This window comes from Plasmodium inui (assembly GCF_000524495.1).
Source record: "Plasmodium inui San Antonio 1 unplaced genomic scaffold supercont1.3, whole genome shotgun sequence".
NCBI lineage: Eukaryota > Apicomplexa > Aconoidasida > Haemosporida > Plasmodiidae > Plasmodium > Plasmodium inui.
The window spans coordinates 309952-329750 of record NW_008481837.1 but is presented as its reverse complement, the minus strand read 5'-3'; the positions used below and the strand labels follow the sequence as shown (position 1 = coordinate 329750).

The following is a 19799-nucleotide window of genomic DNA, read 5'->3' as shown; positions in this document are numbered from 1 at the left end:
CCCGCCTCTAAGCATGCGGAATCCGTCTTCCGTGAACACGAGTGGATGGGCCTGATCCTGCAGATAATAGACAACGATAATTTCGAGCTGGCCCAAAAGTTGATGCTCTTAATTTTCGAGAAGGAGGAGGAGTTATACATGCAGTTCGTAGACGTGGAGAGGAGTGACACGAGCACGTGCGCCGATTTTTCCCCCCTCGGCGGAGGAGATGCGAACCCAGCAGATGAGCTGAGCCGAGTAGATGAGGCGAGCCTAGCAGTCGAGCCGAACGGAGCAGTCCCGCCGAACCGAGCAGACGAGCCGAAGAATAGTTCTGTGTGTAGTGCATCTGGTGCACCGAAGCAGAGGGAAAAAAAAGTGTCTCATTACATGCAGCAAATTGTCGACAACTGCCCATCAGATTGGCCCCTCTTAGACATAGCCATACTAATAATCGTCTCCCAAATAGTATGCTACATTTTTACCCATAACAAATGGAAGTGCTTTTTTCACAGCTGTGTTTTATTCGAAAAATTCTGTATTGCCATTCTGCTGAATTCGTCTATAATTAATTCAGAGAAAAATGGAACCCCCATCTTGATGTTTGAGCACGAGTTTTTTTGCAAAATATTGACCTCTGGGAATGGAGAGTTATCCTCCAGTGCGATGAAATCCCGGTGTGAGTACTTAAAGAATGACCACGTGGGTAAAGAAATGACAATTCTGGATGTGATTTTCCTGGCCTTGGCTTCGTACATCACCGTGAGCCAAAACTTGAGTGAGTATGTCGAAAGGAACAACCTTGTATACTATTTGGACTTGTTTCGAAAGAGAGCCCGTGAACGGGGGGTCGAGGAGGAGAGGCGGAGAAGGAGAAAGAGGAAGCTGTGTCGCGTGAGGAATGAAATCAGGGGGGGCCTCCAAAGCAGGGAAGATCACCATGAAAGGAGTCTTATCAGCCGCCAAACTGGGGAAGGTGATCAGCAAAGCAATCTTAGCAGCCGACAAACTAGGGGAGGTAGCCAAAGGAGGCCTAGTAACCACTCCAATTATACCTCAAAAAAGCAGCGATTTTCCGAATCCCTGCACCAGAGAAAACGAAGTGAAGAGGAATACCTCTGTGAGCGAACGAAGAGGAGAAGAATGACGTACGAGAAGAATGTGAAGCGGAGGCTGAGCATTCTGAGGACAGCCAAATGCATCACTAAAGTGGAGAACCACTCGATGCGTCCAAGGAGTAGTTGTCTTGACGCGTGGCATGCGAAGGACATTCCCAAAACGGAGAGTGAGAACCAACAGGAGGATAATAAAGGGGAAAGATTCTTCCTCTTTAGGAGTAAAAAAATTGACTCCATTGTGCAGTACCATACTAGGAGCCACTTAGAAAAAATGTTGTGCCATATTGTTATCGAGATCTTCAACTTGGTGTATGCGTTTGGGGAGTACTCCGTGGAGAATGTGCTAATCATTAGGAAGTTTTTCCGCGTGTTTCTAAACTTCGCGCAGAAGAGATTCATCGGCTTGTCCGTGCGGGCGCACACTGGAGGAAGCGGTGTGGTTAGCGGAAGCGGCGAGGTCTGCGGTGAAGTCTGCGACGACTTGGGCAGCGAACTAGACGCTACCGCTAGCGCTTCCTTCCCTGCGAACGTGCGCGCCGTGGTGCCCCCGCCCCAGAGGATCTATGACAACTACTATAACGTGTGGATTTGGGTGGAAAGGATCTTTTCCCAGAACTTTTACGAGCTGAACAATCTCCTGTATAATATAGGCCTGGAGAAAAATAGCCTGTTGCGCGACGACAATCTGAATGCCAACTATGCAAAGATAGAAACGATTAGCAAAAACGTGAAGAGATTTTCCGCATTGCAGAGGCGGAATTGCTCCGTGTTGAGGAGATACTGGGCGACGTTCGGGTCCAAGGAGGGAATTACACCAAATGGTGAAGAAGACGTAGTCGGAGTAGTTGGCCTTGGTGGTGACAGAAGAAGGGGCACAACGGTAGAAGGGCCCCCTCTGGAGACATCCATGGAAGAAGCACCCAACGGTTTGGGGTCCCACGAGTGGCTCCCGAAGGGAGAGCTAGACAAGGAAAACTTGCGTAAACATAGAATCCTCTGTAAGCTCGAAAAAAGGGACCACTCGAAGGATAGGCTAACCTCCCACTTCTTAACTGCAGTCGAGTGCATTTATCATGTATACCAGTCAATGGAGGAAATTCCGTCTTTTCTTCATTTGAAGAAAAAAAAATATTTTCCAAACTACATGGGTAGTAGCAAAACGGAAAATGGAAAAGGATCAACGGGGATACCTTTTTTGAATGGCTCTACGAATGAAAAGTGGGATCTGGGAAGAGGCTATTCTAGTCCAAGCCAAGTGATGGTACTTCTGAACCAGCACATGGATGGTAGCAATAACTACGAGAGGGGGGTGAATGACCAATTGGGAAGGCGCTCTAGTGCTGCGATGGAGGATCAGACCGATCACTGGATTAGACAGCTAAAGCGTAGATTAAAAATATACGACATACAGTGGCATGAAGAATATGAAAAGCAGTACGTAAATTTGGCTAGCTCCATGAGGAGGTTAAAAAAAAAATTCAAAGAAAAAAACTTGTTTTGTAAGATCATGGAGAGTGACGTAAATTCCATTTGGCTAGACAAGAACCAGGTGTATCTTCAATACATTCAGATAACGATAAATTGCAAATTTTTTCTGGGTTGTTCCTATGATGAGATTTTCCAGTTCATAAAAGGGAACTATGCCTTTGTGTTTAACATGGTGAAGGAGATGCAGAGGGGCCAAATTTCTTCCGAGGGTACGAGTCCCCCATCTGAGGGGGGAAGAAGGAGAAAGTTTCAAGACGACAACTTCCTACTGATGGCATGGGAAATCGCCAACTTTTACTTTTGCATTTTATATTACAAATTTGAGCTGAAGGAGATTTTGCATGAGCTGCTAAAGTGGATTTCTATTTTTAGTGAACTGGAGGAGGGGGAGAGGGACAGCGAGAGGGTGACGCGTGTAAGCGAGTGGAACATGGAGATGCGTGCCGCTTCCTTGCTGACGTACAAGCAGCGGTGCGTATCGTACGCCGCGCACATTTTGATATTCCTGAATGAGTACACCTGCGCGCAGAGCGTGCTGAAGCAGTTCTCGCGGGAGTTTCTGCGAAATGGGGGGCAACGGAAGCGGGAACATGGCACCCAGTTAGGAAACCACGGGTTAGGCAGCCACCGGTTAGGTGGCAACCCGTCAGATGCGAACCGCTCCTGTGGCAACCCCTCATGTGGCAAACCGGTCGAAGCCTCCTGCATCGAGCAAAGCAGAGCAGCTGCCATCCGCAGGTGCGAACGAACAACTCTGCATGCGCACACCATGAACAAATGCTACCTATACGACAAATGGATCAATTTCTTGATTAGAAAATACAACCGCCTGATTCCGTTCTTGCTGAAAAAAAAAAATATCGTCAAGCTGATTCTTTTTAATAATAAGAATGTAAAAATACTGCTCAAAAAGAAGAAGGAAAAAGTAATCACAAAAAAAGTGATGAGTAAAATGCAGCAACTGCATAGGGTTGTTTTGTCTCTTTATTGTCTCTGTGTTAAGCTGTACAAGGGCTATTACGATCACGCGTCCATTTTGCATTTCAAAACTGCGCAGCAGTTGTTGGTCGCTTCGAAATATTTGGGCATTCATATTAAAGAGAGGGAGGTAGTGACGAGTTATCTCCCATCGGAACATGCAAATGGAGATGTGGGGAAGATGGGAATGACGCTTCTCAACGAGTTGCCTTACCATGGGGCTTCAAACAGCTTTCTAAGCGGCGATGGTGGAGAGAACCTATTTTCGGGCTCTCCTTTTGGCGATGCGATGGGTGGATCCCCTGCGGGAGGTCGCGCAGCCTCGGAGTGGGCTTCCCCTGGGTTGTACTTGCGTGGGGAGAGTAGTCCCTACGTTAGTCCTTACCGGGGGAAAACTAACTGGGACGAGGAAGGACAAAACAACGACGACATGTTCTACCTTCACGCGCTTGTTCTGAGCATACAGATACAGTACACCCTCTCGGTATGCATCATAATATGCGCAGATTTGTTTATCTCCCCGGCCAAGTTAAACCGACTCGCGCGGGGAAGGCGAACCAATAAAGACCCTCCTGCAATGAGCAAGCCGAAGCATCATTACCCCTACGTGCGATCATTATTTAACTGCAAAATTTTGCGCAAGCATTACAGAGTTATAAATGGGTACGATTTTTCCAAAGGGAAAGGCAGAAATGATGCAAAACGAAGAAGGAAGAAAAAGAAGAAAACAAAAGAACCCGTGAGTTGTAGTCGTATGGGGCTGTCTGCACCTATGCACATGTACTACGTTAACTATGTTAGTGACAGGGCCAACAAGGGAAGCCACGGCAGCGAGGGCTTCTCATCCGGGGTGGAGTTACAAACGGATAAAAAAGTTCCCTACGGTGTTCAGCGCGCAGGTAAATTGTGTTCCCAGGGAGAGGAATCACACGTAGGAGACAGCTCCAAAGATTCACCCACGGATTGTTGGCAGGACCACCAGTGGAGCAATCAGCCGGATCGGGACTGTCTCTCTGACGTCGTAATGGAAAAAACGCATGACTACCCCGATGGCGACCTCAATGACTCCCCCAATGGCTACCTTAGTGAGTGCCTGCCCGGCCGCTACGAAAATTTCAAGAGGTCAATTTTGAAAAAAAGGGGGACCAACTTGCGCGTCCGTGATGGAAGGTTGAAGCAGAACGGGGATGACTGCACCGTGCAGACGAGCGGGCCACACCCGGTGGACACAAAAAACGCTTATCACATCCTAGTGCAAATTTCGACGTGGCTAAGTAAAAACTCCGCTGCGCAGCTGGCGTGGATTGGTCAGGTAAGGAGCATCCCGTTGGTATGCATGTGAATGCACGCTTCTGTACACACGTGTGTGTATGCCCGCGTTTATGGGCCCCTCCATTTGTGCATTTCTCCCCCTTCGCAGAAACTTTTTAAGATGTGCCTGCCGGAACTGCTGTGCATCGTCTTGGCACTCCAAGCCAACATGTTCATGGGCAATAACATTTTGACGGTAAGAGAGGGGTGTACCCCCGTGGGTATGCGGACGCGGTGTAGGGCGGCGCCCTACCCCGTCTCTCCCGTTGGGCCGCGCCCCTGCGTCTGAACGCTTGGTTTGATTTTCCCATATCTGCCCCTACTTCCCGTAACTCCCTTTTCCACATCCCTCAGAACATAAAACGAATGGATCGCATACTGAAGCTCTGCGCGGAGAGCCCGCAGCTGGTTTACTTTGCCGCGGAGTCATTGAAAAATCACAATAGTAAGACAAATCGGAAGACATACAGAAATTACTTTAGCATAGGTAAAAGGTACAAAGAAATTTTTGTGAAGAGAAAAAGGGATGTCATCGAGTCGAAGGAAGAGCTCTTCCAACTGTGTCGGCATCTTTTACCATGCGGTGGGGTGGACAAGGGGAACAACCACAACAGTGCAGTGTGAGCAGTTGAGCAGTCAAGCAATTTGGTCAGCCGAGCAGTTTGATCAGTCAAGCGGTTTGAGAAGGGAGGGGGTAAATCGGTATGTTATCAGAATGGCCGTCAATGTGTGGTCTACAGCCCGACGCCCATCTCATCTGACGTTTTTTCGCCTCTCCTTCTCTAGCGCCTTTTTTTTTTTTTTTTTTTTTTTTTTTTTTTTTTTTTTTTTTTGTGCAAGCTTTACTTTTCAATACGTGTACCCATTTGCAAATAAACTACCGTTCGAATTAATTTTTTTTAAAATCCCTTTTTTAAAGATGGCGGAAATAGCTTTTCGGCCATACGAAGTCTGAAGAGGTGGCTCCAAGGGGGAGCTGTAAAATGGCTGCAAGGGAGCGGTCAATGGTAGCGATCGGGGGAGACACGAAAGAAGCGGTAATATGGGGCAAATTCACCTGTCGCACGAGTCGGTTGGGCGAAATGAGGGCTTCGCCAGGAAGAAGGAAAAGCGAGGACAAAAAATTGGGCACAAAAAAAGTGGGAAAATAACACACACCCGTGTCACGCATATAACGTGGTGCTCCTATGAGGGTCTCTCCCTTCTTGGAGTCTCCCCCCCCCTAGCTGCTTCCCAATACGGCGTCGAAGAGGTAGTTCTTGATTAGCCCCAACTCGTCGTCCATCTTATTCAAGCTGTTATCCACCATAATCGGGAAGAGCTTCTGCGAAAGGGCGTGGCACAACCTCTTGTTCGCAAAGTGGATTCCAGCGTGCACCAAATGGAACGAAGTGGATTGGCTTTCCCTGCTGGGGGGTTCATTAAACAAGGGAATCACCTTCGCAAGGTACTCATTCTTTTTGGAAAAGTCTTTCTCATTTTTTATTTTCTTTAATAGGTCATCTTCTGATATATCATCTGTGCTGTACTCGCTTTCCAGGGGTGGCACCTCCTTGTCGCAATAACTGAGGTTAGGACTTAAGCGGTTGGCTCCACTATTGGGGGGGCCTAAAAGGTCTTTTAACGAAGGATGCTTTATGCTTGGTGCACTTTTCTGTCCATAAGATGGAAGCGCATTAAGTGCATTTGTTCTGTTCTTGTTGAAGTAGGGGTAGAGAAGATGTACAAAATACAACTCGAGTAAGAAGAGTGAACTGGAGAATATCTTGACGTCCAGATTTTTTAAGACAAAATAAATAAACGCTTCACAGTGTTTCATTCCACCTTGCTTGAATAGGTTGTAGAGGACCGTTTCGAAGATGTGTCCGCTTTGAAGGTGGTCATTTTTTAAGTCGTTAAAAATTTCTTTCCTCACTTTTAGGAGTTTCCTTTTAGAAAAGTAGGAATCTAATTGTTGATAAAATTTGCTCCTCTCCTCATTTGAAATATGAATTTGAATGTCCCTATTGAATGGATCTTTCGTTGTTTCGTCTTTGTGAGGGGGGAGGGTAGTCTTTTCAGATTGGTCATTTCGCTTCCCTTCATCGTTTGGGTTTGCCTCCTCATTGAAGAAGATCCCTTTTATGTCGCGCAGGAAACCCTGCTTACGCTGAATTTTTCTTACAATCCTCTCGCACTGACGGTCGGATAATTTCTTGTGTTTGTAAAAGTCAAAATCTTCGCAATGGAAATGGTGGTGAAATTCATTTCTGCTGCTCCTTTTTGGCATTTTTTTTTTTTTTTTCTTTCCCTCTTCATCGTCTTCTACATTCGCTTCGTCTATCTCCTCCCCGATGGCACTGTCACGTAAGAACACAATTTTGTCGACCCCTTTGTCGTAATAGCACTCCTTCTTCCTTGAACCCACTTTGGTACCTTTCCTTTTCTCTATGGAATGCACATTCAAGTGATTCAAAAATTCTTCACAGAAGTAGATTCCACTTTTTATTAACTTGTTGAACCCCTCGGGTACCTCGTTCACAATGAAGCTTTCATCTTCGTACACTTTGGGGCTCCTTCGGATGCATCGGTACAGATGCTGCCGTTCTTTGGCAAGTTGGTTCTTTCGATCCTTCGCATGGGAGGAGTCACCATGCACAGGGGGTTCTTTACTACAGCCTTCGTCCATCTCGACATTTACGCCACTTCGCTCCCCCACGACACATGTGGCTTCCTTCCCTGGAGGTACCTCCTTATCGGTACCTTTGACACTACCATCCACCGCTTTCTCCTCAGTGAGCTTAACCTTACTGCGAAAAAGGTCAAAGAAGCTTTCCTTTTTGGTCTCCACATTGGCTTCTTTCCCTTTGGTTGGATCCACTCTATTCAGGGGGACCCTCTCCTTGAGTTTGAATATATTAAACACATTGGAGGAGAGCGGTTCGTGCACCTCTATCACGTCCTGTTTCAAATCTGGAAGGACAGTCACTTCTTTCATTCCGCATTCATTCGAATCTCCCTCCTCCACCCCACTGGTACCAAAATCCGTGATGTCTACCAATTTGTACTTGTCTAAATATTCTACTACAATTTTGTGGTTATCTTGGAGGGCAAAGAAGACACAGGGATTTTTCAAAAATGGGACATTCCCTATTTTACTCTTTCGATAGATTTTGTCTTCGTATTTGCTATACATAAAAAGGGAGAGAAAAAAAGTTTCCGACTCTCGCGTGTTTATTTTGTATCCTTCCATTACGCTCAAGAATTTTAACCCACTGTAGTTGTCCGACTCTTCCGCTTTTGGCTGTGACATCATTGGATCAGAAGCGCTTCCCTCCCAAGTCATGTTCCCATTTCTGGTGTAAACAACCGCCTCGCAAGACTCGGAGGAAATGGCTACAACCGTCTGCCATTCGCTTATGTAAATACATTTGACAAAATTGTTTTCAAAATTCTGGAAATCAAAATCATTAGTGGAGTATGTGACTCTCTTTATTTTGTCTTGCTCTATGTGCAAGTCATACATAATGGTGGTTAGTTCGTCCTCGTATTTGTACAAAACCATGAGAAAGACTGTCCTCATGTTTTTTTTGGCTTCTAAAATTTTTGCGCACATTATATTGCATTTCTCATGGCAAATGTCAATTTCTTCACTTATGTTCCTCAAGTCGTATGTGTTACTTTTTTGACTGTCCTTCAAAATGAACACTTCTTTATTTGAGTACGTGAAGAGGAACACTCCGTTTTTCTCATCAATGTTGTTTACTGGGTCTGTCCACTCTTGGCACTCGTACAGTTGCTTGTTCTTCATGAGGTGCACTCGTTCGTCGGCGCTCAGAACGAGGAACAGGTGGTCATCTTAGAGGGAGAGGGAGGGACAAAGAAGTGTGCAGCGGAGCATTATTCAAACGTTACAGGTAAGCGCAGGGGGGCATACACTCAAATGTTATGTGTAAGCGCAAGGGGGCATATGGCAACGCTGCAACGCCCCGTATGCTGTATACCTATATGCTTGAACCCCCGCACCGGGATGTCCACCCGGCAGTGGAGCTTGACCTTCTCGCTGCCATAGTCAAACAGGTAAATATTCTGCTGGTCGGTGTACAAAAAGGCCTCCGTGTCCGTCTTGTTGTTCTCAATTAAGAGGACATTTTCCCCGAAGGGCTGCGATTTTATGTTTATTTTGTCACTGCTGTCCTTGCTGCCTTCATTGTCAATTTTGTACAGAAAGTCCGATAGGGAAAAAACGTTTAAATTTTTATTAAAAACGTAGAGGCCCTTCTGCTTAGCATTGCTTATCGTGAAATTGCTGTTCGCTAGTTTTTTTTCCTCGATGGAGAAGTTTTCCTTTCGTTTCTTTTCCTCCTCCACCATGCAGAAGCAAGACCCATGTTGGAGTTTGAAGTACTCCGGTTCTTCGATAAACTCAATTTCGTTGATTTCTACCATTTTGTCATTGTAGCTTTGGGTGAGGCAGAACTATGCGGACGGGGGGCTGCGATCCAAGGGCATATGACTGATAATATATTCCGTCGCCTCACTTCAAAAAGGGCGTGAAAACGATGTACCTTCTTTTTGCCGTCTTAGCATTTTCCACCCCTGCTGCCTGTTTCTTTTCTTTTTTTTTTTTCAAAATTGTATGAACAGGTTAGGGAGCTACGTCATCCTTGTTTATTTTTTTTTTCTTCTTTCCAAAGTGCAGTTTCTCCTTTGACAAAAACGAGGTTTAAACAACTCACTCGCACGGTAGTAGCAAAGTGACGATAGTAGTGGCGCATCTTTATGTAACATATGTTACCCCCGCGTGACGCGGCAAATTCTCAGCTTGCATAGAGAAACTTCACATATACTTTACAAAAAAAAAATTAAAAGCAAATCTTCCCTTTGCTACCCAAAAAAAGGGGAAATCAAAAATGTTGCAAAGAAAAAAATATGAACAAGTCAGCCATTTCAAAAAAAAATTTGCAAAAAAAAAAAAAAACAAATAAATAAAAATAAACGAGCTAGCCAGCGTCTAGGCAGCTGAGCCTAACGAACGAATAAAAAGGCGACACTGGCACCTGCTGGATGACGCTTCAAATTTTTGTCACCTGTACGAAGAGGCGAAAAAATAAAATTGCCGTGGGGCATAATTTTACACCAATTGGAATATCGCGCATCCGAAGTGGTCTACAACGTATTTATGCAATGGCGCATATGCATAGTCTATGTACAAGCGTGGATCATACGTAGAGGTGTACACATTCGCACATGCTGCACATTCGTGTGTAAATGACTCTCCCTCCACATGGGGGCAGATACTCGACACGCAGCGAGAACGCTATACTCCGGGGTTCACTTCTTTACATGGTATACATAATTGACATTCCTGGAGGGCAACAGAAAAAAACTGCCACTACTCTCATAGTAGTTACAAAAGTAGTCCAGCAGATAGCAAGCAGATGGGGCATCCTTTCTTCCTGCACAATTTTTGTTGTAAAATTTTGAAAATAAAGTATTATTTTGATCCTTCACTTTGGTCACCATATTTTTTAATGAGAAGTTTAAATAAGTGTCCGTTTTGTTTTCCACCTTTGGATTTTCTTTGCTCAACATGATACGATATTTTTCCACAAAATGATTCTGTTGTTTTTTATAAATATTGCTATTTTTGAATGTGATCAATTCGTTTTTCACTTCGAAGGGAATTCTTCTTGCGCCGTTCTCCAGGGGATATTTTCTCTCGCCATTCACCTCGTTCATAAAATAGCACAGGTGTCTTCCCATATCGCTTGCCAGAATGTTCATGTGCGGTCTGTAAAAGTAAAAGATTCCTCCCACGCGTATGTGAATGTGTGTATGGGTATATATTAGTGTGGTATATGCAAGTGTGCTTCGGCAGCACTTGAACGAATGGGCATTCCATGTGACCCCTACACGACACGTTAGAAACGGCATCCTTATCTCCGTGCACAAAGAAATCTGATCAGGTAAACTGTGCGCCAGTTCATACATGCTGGAACTGGCGCAGCAGACTCCTCCCTCTCGTGCGCTCGGTTACCCGTTGCATCCGATGAGAACGATCACATTGCTGTCATATATGCATTCAAACAGGTAATGGAAAAAGGAAAAAAAATTATAAATGTAGCCATTAAAGTACAGGGCATAAAACAGAATGACATTTTCCTTGAGGGGTACGTCAAACTCCTTGTTGTAAATTAGATGCTTATATCTTGCGGTGATTTTCTCGTATATATATTTGTTCTTACATCGCACACACAGGCCTGCGTTCGGGGAGTGGGTTTTACGGAGGTGCTAGGGAGCCAAGTAGGCAATTGGAGCGGCATCCATTCGGCGCAGCATCCATTCGGAGAAGCATTTATTCACGTGGTGAGCTCAACGCGCGACGTCACATGCACGACGCTCTTTCTACGTTGACGCGAACGCGCCATTTGGTCGCTGCCCTTACCCATGAAACTATAGCCATAGTCAACTGAAACGATGTTGTAGCTGCTAAGAGGGAGGTTCCCAACGTGGAGGACGCCGTCATCCAAGTTTACACTTGAAATATTTAAACTGCTTGGGAGGTGCACATTATAGCTAAGCGCGCTTGTATAGACTTCATTTTTAAGCTCATTTTTTTGCGTATTGATTTGCTTATCGTTTTGTGTACTTTTATGCGTACTTTTCCTGAGTCGACAAGTGGAAACGACTTTTACATACATTACAGTTGCGCGTGGGCTCCTGTTTACGACCCTTCCATCGCCTCCCACTGCACATTTGCACAAAAAGATACACAGCGCCGTGATGTAGAAGACCATCCCTTTCATCGTCTCTTAGGCATTTTTTTTCTCATTTAACTGGACGCTCCTCGGAATGAATGCCAAAACGCTTTTTATGTCTGCGTGGGGGGGGTGGAAGCGGGGGGAAACAATATGTCTCGGTTGCGTTATGCGTGGAGACACACATGGTAACATGTGCCCAAACGGCGCATCCGCAGGGGCCCAGACTTAGAGGCTAGTCCTTACTCATATTTTCCTTCAAATCCTGGTAGTTCCTCTTTTTCGGGTTAATGCTGATTTTTTCACCTGCACCTGGTCATGAGAGGTTCAAAAAGGAGGAATTCATTTGAGGCGCATTCGCGAATACGTAGGGTAGGAAGTCGATACGGAGGAATCTTCTGACGCGAAGGTACACACGCACACGCCTCTATACATGTGGGCTGTGAGCCTGTGGCATTTCCCTTTCAGCTGCTTACCTGATTCATTGGGGGGGGTTGCCGTAACAACTTCCTCCTTCTTCTGTGCGTTCCTGTTCATTGGTAGGGGCTCTCAGAATAACAGCTGCAACTGGAGGTGCCGCTGTGGTAGCAGTTGCGATTATTGCTGCGACTACTTCTACATCTAGGGGCGCGATTACTGCCACTATTACTGCCCTGACTACGGCCACGGCTATGGTTACGATCAAGCTCCCCCCCGCAGGTGCCCCCGTGCCTAAACAGCTACAGCTGAAATTCCGTACAAGGGCATACGCCGTAGGTTTTGTTTATTTTCGGGTTATTTTGGGGGGCTCCTTTCTCCGTTTTCATTCGCCAAGACTACGTGCCTTAGCAGAAAGCTACTCGCTCGTAAGGAAATGTGTGTTTATCCTTTCGAAAAAAAAAAAAAAGAGTAAAAACGGAAAACAATTGTAACGCGGAGTTGCAGAAAAAAATGGGCAAGAAGGGGGGCAGAGAAAGACCACGAAAGGACCACAAAAAGGGCCACAGAGGCGCGTCAGGTGACAAAAACGCCAAGGTGGGGCAAAATGTACGAGCGGACAACCCAAGGCAAGCCAAAAAAAAAAATTTTTTTTTTTCGCAGCAACTATCCCCCGTGTAGTTGTTAGGAAAGGAAAAAAAAGGAAAAAGCGGAACAGAAAAACAAGCAGAAATAAAAAAGCGAGTAAAAAAAAAAAAAGGCCTGAAACATAGTTTACGAACGTGAATACAGATGCGCATAGCATGTAATTCCGACGTACATGTGCCACGTTCAGTGAGAAGACGAGGAAGCAAACACAAAGGAATGGGAAGAAGGAAAAAAACACGTTTGGCTCACCATGAATGTCTCCAGAAGAGCACATAAACAACACAGCATAGATTATGCATATCAAGTTGACTTTTCCATGCCCTGTAATTTGGGTATGCCTGAATAACAACGTTTTAGAAAGTTCGTATTATTGAAAAAAAAAGAAGAATTTTTTCTTTTTTTCTTTTCCTTTTTTTCCCGTTGCGAACATGTGGAATGTATTCAACTTCAATAATTTGGACGACAAGCTGAAGAACAACAAAAATGAGAAGGAGGTTTATACGCACGAGGACTTGAGGTAGGCGAGTGGGGGGTGCACACAGTGTGGCCACGTTCAGGCAGCGTGTCCGCATGGTGTCCCCACGGAGTGTTCATCGTGTCCTCACCATGTCTGCACCATGTCCGAACCATGTCCGCCGCATATCCTAACCATGTCCGCACCGCCTCCTCCTTCCCTGTAGGTACTACTTCGAAAAGCTGGTGAAGATAAACCTGAACAATGTCAACATAAACAACTTCATCGAGCTGTTGCGGAAAATCACGCAGATAACAATTTGGGGCGACAAATATGATGACCAGATATTTCAGTAAGGAGAAGCGGGAAAAAAACAGAACCAGGGGGGGAGACCGTGGCGGGAGGGGTCCCCGATAGGGGGACAAGAGCTCCTCCTCCTGCGAAGTGTTCATGTGGAGAGGCCCCCCTGTGTAACTGCCCCCCTGTGTACCCGCTCCCCTATGTAGCTCCTCACCCGCGTGCCCCTTCCCCCTCAAAGGTACTTCTGCGAAGACAACATCTTCAACCACTTCATATACCTGCTGAGGCAAAACATTAACAAAAATATAAGGATACAAATATACCAGTCGCTCACCCTCCTGATACAAAACCTGCAAAAGGATATTTCTCTGTGTAAGGATTTGGCCCCCAACGGTGCTATCCATGGGGAGAAGCACGAAAAGGAGCGAAAAAAAAAAGATTCACAAGGACTTCTTCACTGTTACAGTTCCTCTTCCTCCTCCCCCTGGCAGATTACATCTTCAGCAACAACAAAATCAACAACCTAATTTACACGACGTTCATATATCAAGACGATGAGATTATGCCCTACTACATCTCCATGATAAAGTCCATTTCGTTTTTCCTTAACTATCACACGTCCAAGTTCTTCTTTAACGAGGTAAGAAAAGCGGCGATGTGTAGAGCGGCGTGCAGAGGGATCTGCAGTGTGACGTGCGGGGCGACCTGCAGCGCGACGAACGCCATCTTCTTATTACTCGTGTGCATACGCCGCCCCGTTGGCACCCTCATGTGCTCCACCATCCCAACGTTAACATCCCCCCACATTTCCGCTTTTTTTTTTTTTTTTTTTTTTCTCCCTTCCACGAAGAAGAGTATGAAATTTCCTCTCTACACCGAGTCGCTGAGGTTGTACAAGTTTAACGACATCATCACGCGAACCTACGTTAAAAATATTATATTGAACATTTTGAAGAGTAAGTCTAGCAGAAGCGAGAATCCATGGCTCCTTCTTGCTTATATGGGCTTCAGCTCATCCGAGGGAGTTGCCATTCGGCTCCACGTGAGTGTCCACATATCACTCACATCCATCCCCGCTCACTTCATCCACCCCCGATCACTTCATCCACCCCCGATCACTCCATTCACCCCTCTCCTCGCAGTCGAAGACGAGGGGATTGAAAACCTTATCCTCCTGCGGTCGGCATTCTTCACCATCCTGGTTTGCTATCTGCGCAATCACATCATAAGGATGAATAAAATTTACACAAAAATAAAAGAGTCGGAAAAATTGAAAAAAATGTTTAATACTTACCTGGACGAAGTGGATGACGTGTTGTACTTTTTCGAGGACATGCTGAACTGTGAGAAGAAAAGGATAAATGACATGCTGATGGTTAAGCTGTTGATTTATTTTTTCTTTCCTATGATTGGCTCCTTTCACAGCTCTATATACTTCGACTCTGTGAGTGCGTATGGGAAAGGCGGCATCTGCGAAGGCGACTCGGGGGGGGGAAACGAGAGCGGAAGCGGTAACGATGACGGAAGTGGTAACAGTAATGGTAACGGAAGTGGTAACAGTAATGGTAATAGAAGTGGTAACGGAAACGGAAAGGAGGGTGACTTCCAAGGGGGTGACTTCCAAGGGGGTGACTTCCAAGGGGGTGACTTCCAAGGGACAGCCATCCAAGAGGAAGGGTTCTTCCGCAAGGAAGGCCAAGAAGCAAACTGTAGTACCCCCGTGAAGTACAACAGCATAGACTATGTCTATTTCTCCAATCAGAAGAGCCGCGAGGAGAAGGCTGCTTCAGCTGGGAGAGAAGACACACGGGGGGGGGACGTTCCCGCAGATAGTGAGGCGAATGAAGAGGAAGTCCCCACAGATGACCTTTCGAAAGAGGAAGAAGTTCCCCTCGCTGATCATCCAAGAGAAAACAGACCCTGCGAGGGGGAGGAGGCGGAGCACCCAGAGAAGGCAGAGATGCCAGAGAAGGCAGAGATGCCAGAGAAGGCAGAGAAGCTGAACGAAGGTGACCCCCCCCAGGAAGTCATAGAAAGCATAAAGGGTACTAACCGTGTGCCATTTATAAAGCTATTCGATAACAATTTAAAAAAGGCAAAGAATTTCGACTTTTGCAAAAGTTTGTCTTCCTCCAATACGTCCTCCATGAACTCAAATGTGAGCAACGTCGAAATGGAGAAGGTTGCGAGATCGGAGCCTCAAGAAGCGTCAACCAAGGAGGAGTCGCCAACCAAGGAGGAGTCGCCAACCAAGGAGGAGTTGCCAACCAAGGAGGAGTTGCCAACCAAGGAGGAGTTGCCAACCAAGGAGGAGTCGCCAACGAAGGAGGAGTTGCCAACCAAGGAGGAATCGACAACCCAGGTTGAAGTGCCAACCCAGGAGGAGGCGCCAACCAGCACGAAGAAAAGCGCCAAGAGGGGAGACAACACCTACGAGTTCCTATACTTCAGAGGAAGGAGAAGCTCCAATAAGGAAAGGGCGGCAGAAGATAAGCCCCCCGAGGGGGGAAAGGAAGAGAAAGAAGAGAAAGAGGAGAAGGACCTGGACAGTGAGGGGCATGCACAGGGAGAAGTGCAAAAGGATGGTGAGAAAAAGGACGGGAAGTTCATCAAGGAAAATGAGCTAAAAGACAGCTACTTCAGAAAAAGAAAGAAGAAGAAAATTTTCATCCAGATGACCTCGATGAACGGGGTTCTTCACAAGAAAAAAAGACGGGGCAATACTTCCAGTTGCGGGATTGGGGGTGGGAATACCTGCACGGGCGGAGAGGAAGAGTTAGACGAAGCGCAGCTGCTGATGCAGGGCGGTGCCTTCTGGGAACAAGTCCAGAGGCATAACTTGACTCACCTGTGCCACGTGGAAATCCCGACTCTACAAAAGAGAATCACCTTCGACGATAATGTTAGCAGCAACCTGTACAATTACATCTTCAATTTTAACTCCTTCACAAAGAAGGTCCTCCAGCATTATGAAAACAAAATGAGCATCACAGATGTGTATTATAATATCTTCAAACTGGGTCTCCTCTTTCACCCTCTCTGTTACGTTAACTCTTTTAAGAACTTCTCCATCCTGTATAACTACCTAATCAACACCACCTTATCTCTCTTTATTCTGATACGATCACTGAGTATATTGAAAAACGAGAAATTGAATAAAATCGTTTACTCTCTCATTTTTGGCGAATACATTAACGTGCAATTTTTACACAAGATTTTATCCAATGATCTGAAGGATCCCTACTTTTACAGCTACTTCTTTGATCCGCATAAGAAAGTCAATATCAGTGAGAATCCCACTGACGATGTGGAATTTGAAGATGTGTATTGCTCCTCTATTGATTATTTACTGCCTGAGTATAACAAGAAGGAGGAGATGGCTTACCTGGATTTGGTAAACCGTTACTATATGGCGGAGGGGAAGCCTTCCAAGGGGGGTGGAGTGGCCTCGGACGGAGTTGAAGCGGCTTCGGACGACGCTGAAGCGACCTCTGAGCAGCGGTCAATGGGTTGCATTCCGGGCGGACGGGATGAAGGCACCCCCGCTATGGAAAGCTCCAATCCGATCGTCAGCACAGCAGCCCCCGAGGCGATGATGAAGTACGACGAGCTGAGCAACCCCATGCTGCTAAACTTCCTGCTGCTGACGAACATGCAGAAGGAAAAAAATATAAAAAAATGCGAAAAGGACAACATGAAGAATAAAATATCAGACGTGTACCTCCTCCTAAGCATCCAGTTCGTTTCAAATTTTGTGAAATCGTACCATGGAAAAATCAGCGATATGGTCATCCCATTTTTTAAGATATCTCATCACAATTTTGTCTACGTCTTTTGGAGCATCATAAATGTCCACATAAATAATCTGTACCTTCGAATTATAACGTTGAAGCTGCTAATCAATTTGACATTGGTCTATATTGAGATGATAGAGGACGAGCGTGTGTGCGTCGATTTCGCGTCCCCGCTGCTGGGACTTATTCGGAAGGTTCGACACGTAGCGGTGTGAAGAGGCCGCCAGAGTGGAACAAAACATATGCGAAACTGTGCGGATGTGCGGCTCTAACCACACGCAACTACGTAGTGACGACTACTCAGTCGCGGTTACTTAGTAGCGTCTACCCACATGCGCACCTCCCCCTCGCCTTGCAGATCAAGAAAAAGCTAGCCAACAAAATCAAGAGCATCATTGGGAAGATGGAGTACAAAGTGTGCCAGATCTTTTGGGTAACACTCTCGGTGTGGTCTCCTGTTGGGCCAGTCCCTGCCGCGGATCACCATATGCTCGTCCACCCATCGCATGGCTTGTTCTTTTTTCTACCCCGCAGGAGGAAAGGAAAATATACGAGAACTGCTTTCAGGAGAAGATTAACATTTGCCGTGACTCCGTCCTCATAAACATCGTGAATGACGTGGATGGTATGTCGTCCAGGGGGGGAGTGCAAGCGAGCGAGGATGCCACCTGTGTGTTAAGTTAATTTATCTATTTTGCTTTATTTTGCTTTATTTTATTTATTTTATTTTTTGTATTTTTCTTCACCTTTTTGCAGAGTCCGGCGACAACAACTTCCTGTGCTACCCCGTTTCGCAGATTGAAATATATCGAAGGAATGTGCATGTAGGGCTTCAGTGGCGGCGGCGATGAAGACAGCGCGAGGGTGACTTATGGGGTTGATACCGTGAACCCCTTCACCAGGATGCGTGTTTGTCCAAGCGTTGATCCCTCTGATGCACATTCCTTCCCCTCCTTTTCACCGCTCTCTTCTTTTCCACTTTGTCAGGCCCTGTTCGTCCTAGACGGAGTGTCTAGCAAACTGCAGAGAATTCTTTCCTTCGCGAAAAGGTAATAAAAAAAAAGAAAACAAAACAAAACTGAAAAAGACGAAGCGTGACAAAACAAAACAAACGAAGGGACATTTCCATCCCCTCCCCCCTTCCCCCCCTGCAGCGAACAGGATCATACCATTCCCTTCGATTTTAACTACAACGACATGTCGGCGCTGATCGACATAAAGAACAAGAACACCATCAAGTGCTACCTGAAGAATAGCAACAAAATTGTAATTCGACTTTGCTCCGATTGGAGCGGTGCCGTCAGTGCTGGCGGTTGTCTCCTCAGTCTTGTGTGCTTACGTTTGTGCGGGATTGCCATTTTGGTTGCTTGCGATTGTGCTACGATATCCCCATTATTGCCCATTCGCGTAACTGCACCGTCTTATAACTTTTCCGCAACGCTAACCTAACCTGTAACGGCTATACCCCCCTTTTTTTTTCTTCTTCCCCTGCTCAGTTCAACTGCTACTACATCGAGGACAGCACGAACTTCCTGCTGTGCATCCCTTCGAACAGTCACGTGAATCAAGCACTCATCATCTTCAGCTACCCACTGATGCTAATCGATCTATACATTGATAAAAACGACAACAAGAAGTTAATAATCCATATTTACAGTTACAACAATGAGGAGCAGAACAACGTGGAGGATTCCTCTGGAGCGAATTTTAACAGCTCGGAAAAGATATTTCACAACACCAGTCTGGATAGTAACCACATGAACACCACGGTCCGGTGCTACAGCTCCAACAATGAAGACGGCATTCTGGAGGAGACTCCAAAGGTGCACAAGAATGACTACATCCTGAATAAGTACAGCTCTGCCTATAAGAAGAACAGGACGTAAGGGAGGATACACGTATTGGCGCCAAGGGGGAGGAGCAAAGCAGGGAAGCGAGGAAAACCCAGCTGAGTGTGTCCGGATACACCTCGTTGAAGCCTCCTTTAACTGTCTCCTCGCCGTTCAATCGTCAATTGAAGCAGCTTTCACGTGTGCATCTGTTTCACCCCCCCTTTCTTTATTTTATTTTTTTTTTTTCTCACCACAGCATAACCAATGTGAAGAAGGAATGGTGTCACAAGGAACTTAACTTCATGAAGAACATCCTGAAGCTGAACTTTTATGACACCACAAGAGCGCTCATTGTTTATGTACGTTTTCCCCCGTTGTGCGTTGTGCATTGTGGGCTCTGCCTTTCGCCTCGCCGACATTTTTCCATTACTTCGGTATTCTTTTTCCTCACTTTGGCTTTTTCCGGACTCTTCCCTTTTCCTCCCCCCTTTGCAGAAGGAACTCAAATCAGGGATACAAAACATAAACGATAAGTATAAGAAGAATCTGGAGGAGTACCTCAACACGTTTTAGTCCATGTGGACAGCTGGAAAGTTGAAAAAAGAGGAAAGAATGAAGAAGAAAAAAGGAAGAAAAAAAGAAGAAAAAGAAAAGTCGGATGTGTTTCCATCCCGTTTGTGTATGTACACCCTTTGTCCATTTTTCTGTAAACCGTCTTTTCTTTTTTCTTTTTTTCTTTC

General features: G+C 45.8%; 4 protein-coding genes across 4 annotated transcripts in view; 2 read left to right on the top strand and 2 right to left on the bottom strand.

The window, feature by feature from the left end:
* Nucleotides 1–5498, top strand: part of C922_00904 (hypothetical protein) — a gene marked incomplete at both ends in the record, with an annotated part of 10400 nt that extends 4902 nt beyond the window's left edge. The window contains 3 exons of the mRNA XM_008816516.1: nt 64–4875; nt 4984–5070; nt 5229–5498. Of these exons, the coding sequence (XP_008814738.1) occupies nt 64–4875; nt 4984–5070; nt 5229–5498 (5169 nt within the window). The remainder of the gene's footprint in view (nt 1–63; nt 4876–4983; nt 5071–5228) is intronic.
* A 598-nt stretch (nt 5499–6096) lies between these two features.
* On the bottom strand, nt 6097–9302 carry C922_00903 (hypothetical protein; the record flags this gene model as incomplete). The annotated part of the gene is made up of 2 exons (XM_008816515.1): nt 6097–8711; nt 8858–9302. 2 exons carry the CDS (start codon nt 9300–9302, stop codon nt 6097–6099), a joined length of 3060 nt encoding a protein of 1019 aa, XP_008814737.1.
* An 885-nt stretch (nt 9303–10187) lies between these two features.
* Nucleotides 10188–11662, bottom strand: C922_00902 (hypothetical protein; the record flags this gene model as incomplete). The annotated part of the gene is made up of 3 exons (XM_008816514.1): nt 10188–10647; nt 10894–11116; nt 11302–11662. 3 exons carry the CDS (start codon nt 11660–11662, stop codon nt 10188–10190), a joined length of 1044 nt encoding a protein of 347 aa, XP_008814736.1.
* Nucleotides 11663–13107: 1445 nt separating this feature from the next.
* Nucleotides 13108–19632, top strand: C922_00901 (hypothetical protein; the record flags this gene model as incomplete). Its single annotated transcript, XM_008816513.1, has 16 exons — nt 13108–13196; nt 13360–13485; nt 13672–13805; nt 13925–14073; nt 14284–14389; nt 14576–14974; nt 15074–15615; nt 15709–17421; nt 17586–17660; nt 17762–17852; nt 17984–18051; nt 18215–18276; nt 18382–18493; nt 18724–19109; nt 19316–19418; nt 19555–19632. The coding sequence occupies 16 exons, from the start codon at nt 13108–13110 to the stop codon at nt 19630–19632; spliced, it is 4233 nt and encodes a 1410-aa protein (XP_008814735.1).
* Nucleotides 19633–19799: the final 167 nt, after the last annotated feature.